Below are 14623 nucleotides of genomic sequence, written 5' to 3' on the forward strand. Positions count from 1 at the left end.
CCATCCAAAAAAAGTGGTACTCATTATCACAAGATTACTCATTATTTTTGTATTATTTTGTGATGTGTAATATTCAATATAAAGAATTTGAATAAATTTCAATGATTGGATTTTATAGTAAAATGATAGAGAGATTGATGTTCTAATTAGATTTTGTGGACAATAGTGATTGAATGGCTAATGTGAAGTATTATTCAACAATTGCTATACTATTGGTCATGGAAGTAATGGGAATTTTTATAGGTAAATTAAATTTTGTTAGTTTTTTTATTTCTATTTAAAAAATATTTTTCTTTAGATGAGTAAAATTATCTTAACCCACCAAAAAAAAATTGTATTTATCATTATTTGATTGTATTTCTATCCATATTAGAAGAAGAATGAAAATATTATTAGACTCCAAATTTTAAAAATAAATTATTTTATTATAACAAAAACATATATTATTGCATACAAATAAAAAGATCTTTGTTTTATCTTCTTAGACCTCGCTCTAGTTGGCTCTTTTCAAATAGATCCGTCCTTTCCCATCTTGCTGCAATCTATGCATGAGAGCTCCAAATTGACCAAACAGTAAGTACATATATATGTTTATACGTGTCATCATTTATAGGAGTCGTTATTTTGTTATAATTTATAGGCATCATCAATTTGCTCATACCTTGTGTTCATTACTTATCTGCCATGTAAATGGCAGCCATCTCTAAGATAATGTTATCACACCATGACATGGACCAGGTTCATGGGTTACCTGGACTAGCTGTAATATAATTACCAAGTAACAACAGATCAAACTTCTAAACTTTAGAAAGCTAATTCCAAAGTCAATTCCAGAGATGAAGACAGGGTTCTTCACTTTATTTATGTTACAACTTGTCTGATCTACCCTCTACTGTCAGGCTCGTGCTCCATGTCCATGATTTACCGTCTCCTGTGGTTGAATTCGTGGCATTCTGACTTGTAAGCTGCCAGTCGCTCATATATCCAGGACGGCATTGCGGTGGATTAATTTCCATGGCACCTCCTAGCATGGCAACAACCTGTGACATGGAAGGTCGTTGCGTGGGAGTTGCCTGTGTACATAAAAGAGCCACATGAATCACTCTCACAAAATCTTCTTCAGAGAAACTGGAAAGAACACTGGTATCAACCAAATCCAGAAGTCTGCCCTCCTCATACAACTGCCAGGCCTGCAGTTCATTAACTGATAACATAAGACATTGCATTGAAAGAGTACATATTAAATAGCAATATCTTCTCAAATATCTGCTGAATCTTTGGGTACAGTGTTAAACGATTTTATTTTGATAAAGTCAGTAGAATAAATCACTAGGAAATTTAAAAGAAAACATTGCTACCGAATCGAGAAGAAAGACCGTCTCATCTGGCATGTTCCTGTCTTCATGACTTCTGTTGCTAACAACTTCTAGAGCAACTACTCCAAAGCTAAAAACATCAACCTTCTCAGTGAGATGTCCACGCAAAGCATACTCTGGAGCTAGATATCCGCTGCAAGCAGTACAAGCTTAAACTTTTGTTATACAAAGCATAAGTATAGTGTCAACTATCATTTTAAACCTTGTTAGCATTCTGCATTTGGGTCTTTTCAATAGAACTTTGAAATCAAAATAGCCTACTTTAACAGAATCCGAGCAGTTTCTGCTTGGAAAAATCATGAAACATGTGAACTGTGCTAGCTATATATTAAATTTATTATGCTCTCGAGTCTTACATTTACTGTAACTGGAAAAGAAGAAACTCTAAATCTCACCCTGATCAACATTTCTGCCGATATTTTTTTTTCAATTTATTGAAACAACCACCGGAAAATTCCCTCTGTAAGTATTAATGAGACAGAAATCTTACATTGTTCCCGCCACTCTAGTACTGATGTGAGTTTTCGCAGCATCATAGAGCCTCGCCAATCCAAAATCAGCTATTTTTGGATTTAGATATTCATCTAGAAGGATGTTATTTGGTTTGATGTCTCGATGTATGATTCTAATTCTCGATTCTTCATGAAGATATGCCAACCCACGTGCAACTCCAAGGCAAATGTTAAACCGTATGGGCCAATCAAGGCTTAGCTTAGGTAGATCAGACCCTGGGGTTTACAATAAAAAGCGATATAAGTCATGTTAATAGTAATCTAAATGTTTTCAGAATACAAAATGGATTCTTACAGTTCATAGTTAGTATGTTAGAGAAATATATAAGTTTATACCAAATAATGCTTGCCCTAGACTGTTGTTAGGCATATATTCGAAGACCAAGAGTCGCTCTTCCTCTTCACTACAACACCCATAGAGTTTGACGAGATTCCGGTGTTGCACAGCAGATATTGTGGCCACCTCATTTAGAAATTCCCGTTTTCCTTGACCAGACGTGGAGGTCAGCTTCTTTACTGCCACAAGATTTCCATCTTGTAGCACACCCTACAATTTAAATCATATGTTGTAATATAAGCATTTCAATTTTGATTACTCACTTTCTCCAAAAACTAAAGGTCATACGCCACATATAACTGAAGGTTACATTTTAATTTACCTTGTAAACTGCCCCAAATCCACCCTCTCCTATTTTATTTTCGATATCAAAATCTTTTGTAGCTATTTTCATTTCTGATAAACTTAAAAGGTGAGCTTTTCCATCCATATTCTTGAAATCTGGACAAGCAAACAACATAAAATTTATAAGATCTATCTTCATGGCAACACATTTCCTAATAACATTTTCACTAACAAGAACGATGATCTAAAAGGGAAAATATTATGCAGATGGTCTAAAAAATGCATGGAGTTCAGTCCCAGGCTTAAACAATGTGTATTATCACCTTCGCTGTCATAGCCTGAAGAAAATTTTCTTTTCTTTCTATTTTTTCTTACAAGCACTAAGAATAAGCATAGTAGAACGCCAACCCCAACAAGAACTCCAATAATAATTCCAGTGGTTCTTGTTCGGCTATTGTTACTGGAACTTTCAATGCCAATAGTTGCCTTGAATTCTGCAACAAGTCAAGGGAAAACAATTTCTGAAGTAACACATTCAGAGCAATACAAAGGACATTCCAGAATGATTCAATTTAAATTAAAATTGGAAAATTATTAATCTCCATAGCGAATGTCCTAAGATTAAAATCTAACATATTAATAATATATTTTTCCAAGGCCAACATAGTATCTTACCAGGAATAACCCTAATTGCTGACACTAAAGGTCCACGCGTCTCCTCAGAGGGTATGCCAAAAGTTCCCTTCCCAGCCCAAAAACGATGCACATCAAGGATATTTTCAGTCACGCTGACATTATAAATCTTTGTAATTGGCACGTTTGAATCTCCAGCGGCCTGCTTGATATTGAAATCTTGTAACTTTCGAGTTCCCTGCACAAAATGAAAGATATAAATGATATTTAAATGATTGAAATGATGAAATCTTAATGTCAGTCAAATATCTGCTTAACGCTCAAAAAATAGAGTTGCATGTGCAAGGCCTTCAGAAAATAGGCCATAGTCAATCAGTAAAGAAGATTCTACATCACAAAGGGACGTATCACCTAGTAGGCAAGGGAGCTGGATGGATGGCCGTCAAGTGATTTATAGCCTGTGAAGTGCTGGTGTATCCTCACCGTTATGGATCAGTTCCCCCTTGATGAGACCTGACTTCAATGGACAATTATGACTTTGTCCCTCTAACCCCCTTGGACCGTTAATTAGGGCAGGAAGTCACGAAGGATTTTGAAAGCCATTTACAATAACATTGAGGTCTACATGAAAGCCTGAAGGGCCCCAAGGGATGCAAAGTGTCAAAATATGGGCAATGCAACCATTAAAAGAACGCCGTCAGTCTCTCCCATTCGTATCATATCAATAAAAACCTCTTCTGTATTTCAAATATTTTTATTTACGACCTAATGGTACTCATACTCCCCTTTTAGTTAAAAATAATTTGATTATTTATAAAAATAAATAAGAGCCACGGATAGGAAACAAATTATTAGTTAATCTATACATCAAAGGTATAGATGAAGAATTGGTTGAGTCTCAAATTGATGAGTCATATGATATCTTGAAAGAATTTGCAATAAACATCAATATTCATTCATCTACATGTAGATTTGTTGATGGACATCTACGCTATTTAGTTATACGTCAAAAAGTTATTTAATCTCTATCTATTTCTATGTCAAAAAGTTATCAATCATGCTTATCATATCCATTATATTTTAGTCATTGTGCAAAAACGCAGGAGATTCATCATAATTCATCATAATTTGGTGTCAAAGCCATGAAATCCCTTACCTTGCCATGCACAAATTCTAATGAATATGGAATATTGCTAGCATTAGTTGTTCTTTTTAAGAATCCTAGAGCTAAGAGAAGTGGTAGCCATAGCCATTAAGGTCAAGGTCGCACTTTAGGTTCAAATATCTTGTACTTCTGTCATTTTCAACCTTCTGATGAAGCTTCAAAGGGCATTGGGCATTGTCAATCGCCCTCTACCATTAAAACTTCCTATTCCATGATCATATTTAATATTTTTCTATATATACCCTCTCAAGATTGGCATGGTAAGGGTATCCACAAGTTAAAGTCCAAACTATCTAACTAGATTGAAAGCCTTCATTTGAAACATGATCAATACATACATGGTGTCGATTAACTTACTGTAGATAATATCTACAATTGCGGGGGTTTATGATCAAGGCGTTGATGGAAACATGTCAAAATCTTCTCGAAGTAGATCCAGATCGGTTAGAGGTGAGAAAAACCAGAAATCTAATTTTTGGTATTTCTCCTATGTTTCAGTATTTTGCATTTTCAGAGGCCTTCGAAAAGTGAAATTTGGGGTCGAAACTGTCCCTAGTCACTTAACTCGATAGCCGGAGGTATGGTGTTAAGGGACTGAAATTAGAGCTTTTGAAGATCTTTCGAATGGTGTAAGCGGCTTAAGATTTTGAGCATAGAGCAAAAAGTTGTGATTCCGCCAAGTAAAGACCAATTTGTTGCTGTTTGCAGAGAGTAGGTACGAGCATGCCATGTATCAACATGACACTATTTCTAGTAGGTCCGCAACTTCTTACTCTTTCAAAGGAGTGCAGGAAAGCCACGTGTCAGCACTGTGGGTTTTTCAAAGGCAAGAGGAAATGAAGTCTCTATAAGCCTTGCCAACATGCAACGTGTCGATAAAGCGTGGGCCCATGGATGTTTTGAGCCTGGAGAGATTTCAAAATTGTACCTTTATTTCTTTCAAGGGAGGAAGCCCACATGAGGTATCGCATGGTGAAACTAGGGAGCATGAATGCGAAAGAAGCCCACATGATGAGGCAGTTGCAACAGAAAAAGGGAAATCCTAGGTGGCATTCATTTCGTGTGCTTGAACAAGAAATAATCATTACAATCTAGATAGCTGCATCAACCTCCATGATGATGGTGGACATGTGGCAGATATGCAGGAGCCTTTTCAGTTTCAACCGCTCTTTTGGATCAAGGAGGTTTTCTCTATATAAGCCCGATGGCGCATTGTAAAAAGGGGTTCCTGATTCTTTTTACCAATTTTGAAGAAGAAGAACACTCAAAAAATTGTTATGAATTCAATTCAAACCTTAGCATTGTAATTCAGTCAATTAATAGAAAGAAATGCATATCGGATTGTGCCCTGTTTGCCTCTGCTATATGTTTATTTCTGTTTCATGTATGAACTTACAGCTCTATGTCATCTCAAATGAATCTAGCTATTAATTGTTATGGTTTCTAGCTTTTATGATTTCATCACAGATGCATGGGTCATTGAATCATGTTTTTACTCTTTTAATCATCTGTAATAATTTGTGATTTGAGGTTATATTATGCCTTTTGGCAAGCAAAATTCATAGGGAATAATTGTTTTGACAATATAATAAGAACACCCCTTGCGAGCCTTAGCAGGTGGTTCTCGCGGAAGGATCTGAATATTTTTCCCTATGTCCTTGTCACTTTGTGCATTCTGTTCTCTTTCCAACAATGAAGATTCTATGGCGTTCTGTGCTCAATCTTCTTGGGTCATTCATTCATGTTATTTGTTAAGGGGATTTGAAGTGTTGTAAAAGCTTTGACATATCACTTTAAGATAGGTTTGCAACTTGTTTTTATTTCTGCATATTTCTATCCCTTTCCACCCCCTTTGAATTTCAAAGAGCCGGCTTGTAAAATCCTAGAGGTCATTTCACAGGCTACTTTTCAATCCCATGCTTGCAAAACTTCCTGACTGTCCTTGAAAATTGACGAAAGCCTGTTTTGGGGATCAACACTTACTTATCTTATTATCAATAAAATCCTTTAACACTACATAGCAAGGCTACCTTAAAATAAGAAAAAAAAAGGAAGCACTTCTCTTTCCTTATTTCTTACCATTTAAAATTTGAATAGGAATTTTTCTTGTAGACCTTGATGGTAGGAATGCAATATCATATTAATGTTCACAAAGGTCTAGAAAAAAAAATATATAAACATTCTATTGTAAAGATCTAACAAGGAAACTATCAAAACAAAGAAAAGAAACCAAGATTTGGATGATTTTTCTTGATTCAGTGACATTGCAACTTGTGATATTTGATCCCTTTAAATACACATCTAAATGCTACACTTTGCCACTATTGGTTCAATGAAGCAGAGGTGTAGAATATGATCCCTAGACTAATATATGAGCTAAGGTATGAACAAAAATATCCTATATTTAACAATTACAAAGAAAATACAAAATAATAGATCATAACAAGATGATTATCTAGAGAAAAATAATTTAGAAGAAAAAGTCCATGCTCTAAAGAAAAACCAATTATATTATTTAGTAACTAGAGACTTACAATACAACCTTCAAGTTATTTCTTTATAGGAGTATCATTAACGGAGGCTTCTATAGCAATTTAAGTAGCGTAATAATACCTACAAATACCTTATATGGTACTCCATCCTCAAGAACCACTGAATAGAAAAATATCAAACCAAAAACTATGTTTAGATCCTTCTTTATGATTCCAAATATCATCCTTCATATCATGCTTAATACAACTACCTTATTTGAACAAATAACAACAAATAATAATGAATAACATCACCATAAAATGCGATGGAGGGAATAGCGCAGCTGGAGGGAAATTTGAATTCTGCGAATGGAGGGAATAGCGCGACTGGTTCCTCTGGTTCTACTGCCTCTGTAGCTCAAGGACAACTTGTCTCTTTGGGATATACGGTAGATGATGAGGATGGTCGAAAGGATGGGGACCCACGACATCAAGACCCTCCTCTTGTCCTTAAAAGTAATGAAGATTCTTCAAAGTTGGGTCCCGATATCTTGAACACTGACTTGGAAAAGATGACAGAGGTGAAGGCTCTCAAACCCACTGGTAAATCATCCTTTCCCTCTATGGAAGATGGTTCTGATAGAAAAATAGGCAAACTAGCTATTGTAGTACTAGATGTGGTTATAAACCATAGTATTTCTCTAATGGCTTTTTCTCTAGTGAGAAAATTTGTTGGACCAACACCTAATATTGAAGTTGTTAGGTCTTTTGTTAAGAGAAAATGGAGGTTGAACGGACAGGTTGATGTTTCAGCCCTGTCAAGGGGTTTCTTTGTCTTTTCCTTCTCTTGTGGGGAAGATTTGGAAATGGCCCTGAGTGGAGGACCAGGGATGTTTGGGAAATCTTCATTATCCTTAAGGAAATGGTCTCCAAATATGGAGCTCAATGACTCCTTTTTTGAATCTACTCCGGTCTGGGTGCGGTTGCCTAGTTTGCCGCTTGAATTCTGGTTGGAGGATGTTTTCTCAGGTATTGGTAACTCCTTCGGGGAGCTTGTGGCTATAGATTCTATGACAACAGCACGAAAGAGGTTGGTGTATGCAAGGATATCGTTAATATCTCACAGAATATGGACCTACCTAGCTCTATTGAAATAAATTCCAAACTAGGGAAGTGGGAACAAGCCATAGAGTTTGAGTCCCTCCCCTTTGTGTTTTTCTCTTGTAAGAAAGATGGACATTGGGCGAAGGCTTGCCCAAGTAACCCTGAGAATTCTCAAAAGCATAACAATAATGTTAAATAGATTTGGAAAGAAAAGATTAACAAAAATGAGGAGGGTGGAGTGGAAGGAGGAATTGGACTTCCTAGTAACCCAAAAGATATAAAAAAGGATGATAGGAAAGCTAGTCCTTCCAAGGATACTCTTCAGAAGGAAGATAGAAAGAATGAAGATAATGGATTTGAGATCAAAAAAGTCAATGGATTTCAAGTTTTACAGATTCAGGAGGAAGAGAATGTAAGCATAGAAGAAATTCTTTAAGAGGGTGAGATTGGCAACATAAATGAATCACAACATGAGGCTCTACAAGATATAAAAATGAAAAGTAATAAAGTTTGCCCAAAGGACTTTAAAGGTCCAAAAGTTATTGTTGGAAAAAAGACCAAGTTCAAATCGCCTCAAGTTAACCTTAACTCTCTATTTCAAAGTGTTGGCACTGAATCGCCCACCTTTTCTTAGAGAATAGGAGAATCTTGGAATAATAAGCAATCTACATATAAAGATGAAGATGATGAAGAGATAATAGGAGTGGGAAAAAAGAAAAATAAGAAGACAGGCTGTTCTAATGGGGTTAAAACTAGAACCGGATCTAAGGCAGATATTGGTCTTTCCAAATCCCCGCAGGGAAGTAAAACTATGAAGTGGCACAGGGACTAGAAGAGAAAACAAAACATAGCTGATGGAAGGCATCAAACCATTCAGGAATCCTGCTCCCAAGTTTCCAAATGAAGGTAATTTCCTGGAACATACGAGGCCTAAATGGTCTCCATAAACAAGATGTATTAAGGAATTTTATTAGAGATCATAAGCTAGACATCATCCCAGTTCAGGAAACTAAAATGAGTAAGGAAAAAGTTGAAAAATTAAAATTCTTCAAACAAGGAGGTGTTTGTGGTAGTAGCCCGAATGGGGCGTCAGGTGGGGTAGCCATATTATGGAATAAGAAAACTATTGATGGAGATCTGATTGATGAAGATGGTAATATTATTTCTATGAGAGTTAAATGTATTGCTGAAGGATAGGAATGGGTGGTTACCAACATTTATGCCCCAAATTCTAAAGCTTCTACGAGTAAATTTTGGGACAAAATTCAGCAAAAAAGGGGGTTTTTCTCTCAGGATAGCCGGCTAGTGATGGGAGATTTCAACACCCCGTTGCAAGAAATTGACAAATTTGGAGAAACTAAAGCTCAATTGGATAGCAGGATTGACCTTATGGACTTCATCAATGCCAATGCCCTGATTGATGTCGATCTTTCTGGAGCTTCCTACACTTGGTCTAACTGAAGGGATGGAGGAGATCTTATTCAGTTAAGGCTTGATAGATCCCTTATCACTCCTGACGGGGTCCTTAAGTATAGATTCTCTTTGTATGTTATTAATAGAATAGGATAGGATCATTATCCCATTTCTTTTGTTGTTGATTCTGTTAAGGGCAAATGTTGTTTTCCTTTCTAGTTTGAAAAAATGTGGATTTCACACCCTTCCTTGGAAAATTCCATTTCCAAATGGTGGAATATTAATGTGGATGGTTTCGCCATGTTCAAAGTTGCTACAAAATTAAGAAACACCAAAGATAACATTAAGATCTAGAACAAAAAGGTTTTCGGAGATATTTTTGAATCCAAGAGGAAGCTGAAGGAGGAATTAGAACAGATTCAAAACTCAATTCAAAAAGATGGTTATAAGATCTTCCCCAAGGCTAAAGAAGATGAGGTTCTAGCCAAATTACACAAGACTATATCAGGAGAATAAATCTATTGGAGGCAAAGATCTAGGGATATTTGGTTGGAAGCCGATGATAGAAATACTAAATTCTTTCATATGTCATCTATGAAGCATAAAGTTGCTAGTAGAATATCTAGATTAATTGTTGATGATAAAATTCTTCTCAAAGATGATGACATTGGTGATGAAGCTGTTAGGTTCTTCTCTAACCTCCTTACTGGTAGTAAGGATATTGACATTATAAAGCAACAAGACCTGGTTGATAACATTCCTAAGATTATTGAACCTCATCAGGATAAGATATTATTTGCTATCCCTACAGCTGATGAAATTAAAAAGGCTGTTTTTTCCCTTTCAAGGGGATAAGGCTCTGGGCTCGGATGTCTTTCCCATGTTTTTCTTTCAGGAATATTGGCATATGTTTGGGGAAGACAGGGTCAATGCTATCAAAGAATTCTTTGGATCCATAAGAATTCTTAAGGAAATCAATTCAACTTTTATTGCTCTAATTCCTAAGGTGGCTGGAGTTGATTCTATGGGAAAGTTTCTAGGCCAGTAAGTCTTAGTAATTCCTTTTACAAGATTATTTCAAAAGTCATGACTTCTAGATTGTTGGTTGTTCTCCCCTTTTTAATCTCTGAGGAGCAAAAAGGATTTGTCCCAGGTAGACAGATTTTGGGTTCTATTATTCTTGTGCATGAGAAAATCCACTCTCTTAATGCTGCAAACAAAGAGGGATTTTTGATAAAATTGGATCTAGCAAAAGCCTATGATAGAGTGGAATGGCAGGTTCTTTTCAGGGTTATGGAGGCCTTTGGATTTGATGAGAAGGTTATTAAAATTACTAGAGAATTGATATCTACTCAAAATTTCTATTCTTATAAATGGATCTTCGTCTAGATTTTTTAAATCTTCTAGGGGTCTCAAGCAAGGAGACCCTATCTCTCCTAATCTTTTCACTATCTTGGTGGAATGTTTGAGTAGGCTGACTCAAAAGTTGAAAATGAATAAAACTACCAAAGGGTTGCAACCCTCTTCTGCTAATGTTTCCTATACACATCAACAGTTTGTTGATGATACAATTTTGTTGGGATATTCTTTTGTTGGTGAGATTGCTACCTTCAAAGGTGCTCTTAGTTCTTATTCCTTGGCTACTGGACAACAAGTTAATTGAGAGAAATCTACTATTTATTTCATCAATACCTTAATATTGAGGCAGTAAAGGATTGCTAACATTATTGGCTGTAAGGTGGAGATGCTCCCCTCTACTTATTTGGGTCTCCCTCTTGGTTTGGCTCCTCCAAACTCTTTCTGGAATTTTTTAATTGACAAACTCAACAAAAAATTGGTAGGTTGGAAAGGATCCATGCTATCTCAAGCTAGTAAGCTTCAGCTTCTTCAAGCTACTCTTCAGAATCTTCCTATTTATGCTCTTAGCTTGTTTAGTATAGCGGTAAAATTTGTTGAAGCTTTAGAAAGAATTCAAAAAAGATTTCTTTGGTTGGGTGTAGAAGATAATAAAGGGATAGTGTTGGTTGCCTGGAATAAAGTCTGTAATCCTAAGAGAAATGGGAGATTAGGTATTAAAGCTCTCAAAACTTTCAACAAAGCCTTGCTTGCTAAACAGATTTGGAGGGCTTTTGGTATTAAGAAAAATTGGAGTAGGGTGTGGTTTGATAAATATATACATAACCAGCCAATTCATTCTCTTCTCTACTATGAAGATATCCCTACTGGTTCTTTCATATGGAATAGTATGATCAAATCTATAAAACTTGCTAAAGCTGGAGCTGGATGGGTCCTTGGCAAAGGTGATAAAATCAGGTTCTCAGAGGATGTTTGGATTAAAGATGAACCTCTTTTTAACCAGGATTGAAGCCAATTCATTGAGGAATGCAAAAGGAGGTATGGTTCTATGGTTTGTAATTATTGGAAGGAGAATAAATGGGTTAGACTTGATGCAGTTTATGCTACATTTTCGCTGCTCTAGCAGGATTTGTTGTGCTTTTCTGTTAGTAAAGATTTTGATGATGTGTTCCTATGGAAGAGAAATCCTAGGGGTAATTTCACTATTGCCTCTGCTTATAAAAAACCTATTACTCAGGCCTTTAACCCAATATGGACTAAAATTTGGAATAGATTCCTCATTCCTAAAGTTAACATGTTTTTTTGGCTTGCAACTCACAACAAGATTCTTACCATTGATAGCTTGGCTCGAAGAGGATTCATGTTTCCTAATAGGTGTGAGTTACGTCAGAAAGAGGAAGAATATGTGGATCATTTGTTTATTCATTGTTCTTTTACCTAGGAAATCTGGAGTAAAGTCTGGATATAATGGAAAGTTGATTGGGTTATGCACAATAGTCTTAAGGAAGTCATCTTGCAATGGATCTTTCCTACCAAACTTCCTCTCATTAAGACCCTTTGGTCCTTTGTCCTTCCTATGACCTGTTGGTATATTTGGAAGGAGAGAAACAATAGAATTTTTAGGGAGGCTAAGTGTTCTTCTCAGGTGGTTTTTGAAAAGATTTGTAGGGCTATTAAAGAAAACATCAATACCATTCACAAAAACAACAAGCAATGTAGCTATTTTAACATGACTAATAATGAGAAAAGAATCCTTACTGAATGGAAGTTGACACACAAGGTCTACAAATCTGATATAAAGAGTAGGAGAGATAATGTTGTTTGGAGTTTCCCTTTTCATGATTGGGTTAAGGTGAATTTTGATGGTGTAGCTAAAGGTAATCTTGGGAAGGCTGGAGGGGGAGGAGTCCTCAGAAATTCTTATGGTTTTTGTGTTGCTGCTATTGCCTCCCCCTTTGGAGTTCAAAAACATCATGTGGCATAAGCTCTGGCAATGTTAAAATGTCTCCAGCTTGCTCAGAGTTTTAACTTTAAAAAAAAATGGCTGGAAGGGGACTCTCTCAATATTATTCAGGCTATCAAAGGTATTAGTTCCCCTTCTTGGAACATTCATAATATAATTGATAATGCTAAAAAATTATTAGATGCCTATGATAGTGTGATTATTACCCATACCCTAAGGGAAGGTAACAGGGTAGCTGATTTATTAGCTAATGAGGGGTTTTTTTTAGAGGAGGATGCTTAATATATCAGAGAAGTTTCTTGTAAGAAGGGAGTCCATGAGAAATTATTATTTGATAGAGTCCATGGTACAAGTTAATTTCATTATTACTTTTCTAGGTTTGGATCTCAATGACAGATATTGGAGTGATGTGGAGTGTTAGTTGATTACCTATTTAAGGCATTGTGATAATGAGTACCAGTGTGACGGGCCTAATCATATTAAGTGTTGGTTTATATTGAATGTCCTAAAAGACTATTAAAATAACAAGAAAATCACCTTGTTTTTCAATTCCAGCGTCTTGTTCCAGCATCTGGGTTTGATTCTAGTTGTCTTGTTTCTTCAGCATTTGGGTATTTCATGCTCTATTGAGGGTTTCAACTTGAATAACCATTACATTCTTGGGGGTAATCTGAATCGCAATGAGCCTTCCAGCTATGAAAAATGGAAAAGCAAAAGGAAAATATGGCGAGGGTTGCACAGATATGGATTCACTAATTACATGGAAAAACTACACAGAAGTAAAAAGTTTGTCACATTGTTTTGCCAAGGGTTGGAGAAATAATAAATTTAGTATGTTTGGCCAGACATGGAAGCTAGATGAAGATTTGGTGGCGGAGGTTACAGGATTACAGAAGGAAGGCACCAAATTTTACAGAGACCGCAAGTTCTCAGTGGAAGCTACCAAGAATTTCCCTAAAAATGATGAAGAAAGGACTCGGCTCGCTAAGAAGGACAATGTGTCCTACTACCTCCCTCACCAGGTAAAATATTTCTAGTAGAAAATGTTGAGAGTTTTAATGGAATACGTTATGGTTGATGGAAGGTTTTCGAAGGTTTACAATTACCATTATGTCATCCTTAACCATTTTCACCATGGCTCAAAGATTTCATTGCCCTTCTATTTAGCTTCTTCCCTTAACGATAGCATGGCCGACCATGCCAAAAAACCTAAATCCTACCCCATTGCTCACCAAGGCCTTATTTTGTTAATTTATGAGCATTTGAAGGGTAAAGATAGGGCTAATATGGAAGACCCCTTGGTGGAGAATGCCCACATTTCTAAGGGTCATGATGACTCTGATTTTGATGAAGATTCTTCTAATCTTCCTCTGCATAAGAAATTGAGGGTTGGTGATGAAGCTAAAGAAGACACGGAAGAGAATACTGGTTCTGAGGAGGAACAGGGGAAGGAGGTAGATGAAGAGGCAGAGAATGAGCATAAGAAAGAGGTTGAAGGTGAGGAAGGGAATGAGAAGAGGAAAGAGGATGTTGAAGAGCTAGAAGCGAAGAATAACCCTTATGTCTCAGATAGCAGGAATGATTTTCAACACAACATGGAGGAGGGAAACCCTAGGTCTATGGGCTCTGCTCTGGTTATGAAGAATGCAGACTCCATTCTAAATGCTGCTAGAAATAGTACCCTGGAAATGTTCAATTTTCAGAAATGGGTAATTGATAACATCTCCAGTATTCAGAATAAATAGAGAGACTTGGATTATAAAATTGAGAACTTGATTAAGGATACGAATAGTAAAGGTAAAGAGGATGTTGTAGAGGAGGATGAAGAAATTCCAGACTGGCCAAGAAAAGATATGATTAAGGGAGATTTGAAGCATCTTGAAGATGTGGTCAGAATCATTAAAGAAAAGGGAGAGGTTGATAATGAGCTTATAAACAACCGGATTACAAAAACTGAGAAGGCCTTGAAGAAATTCATGGAGCATAGTCTTGAGGTTTTGAAGGTGTC

At 36.3% G+C, this 14623-nt stretch overlaps 1 protein-coding gene across 1 annotated transcript in view; it reads right to left on the bottom strand.

Moving 5' to 3' along the window:
* Positions 1-756: 756 nt before the first annotated feature.
* Positions 757-14623, bottom strand: part of LOC131059745 (probable LRR receptor-like serine/threonine-protein kinase At1g56140) — a 90737-nt gene continuing 76870 nt past the window's right edge. The window contains exons 3-10 of the mRNA XM_059211092.1: positions 3186-3381; positions 2834-3004; positions 2548-2666; positions 2225-2435; positions 1867-2104; positions 1359-1509; positions 1110-1190; positions 757-1073 (exon numbers count right to left, since the gene is read on the bottom strand). Coding sequence (XP_059067075.1) covers positions 867-1073; positions 1110-1190; positions 1359-1509; positions 1867-2104; positions 2225-2435; positions 2548-2666; positions 2834-3004; positions 3186-3381 — 1374 coding nt within the window. The 3' untranslated portion in view covers positions 757-866. The remainder of the gene's footprint in view (positions 1074-1109; positions 1191-1358; positions 1510-1866; positions 2105-2224; positions 2436-2547; positions 2667-2833; positions 3005-3185; positions 3382-14623) is intronic.

Source organism: Cryptomeria japonica, chromosome 9 (genome assembly GCF_030272615.1).
Source record: "Cryptomeria japonica chromosome 9, Sugi_1.0, whole genome shotgun sequence".
Classification (NCBI taxonomy): domain Eukaryota; kingdom Viridiplantae; phylum Streptophyta; class Pinopsida; order Cupressales; family Cupressaceae; genus Cryptomeria; species Cryptomeria japonica.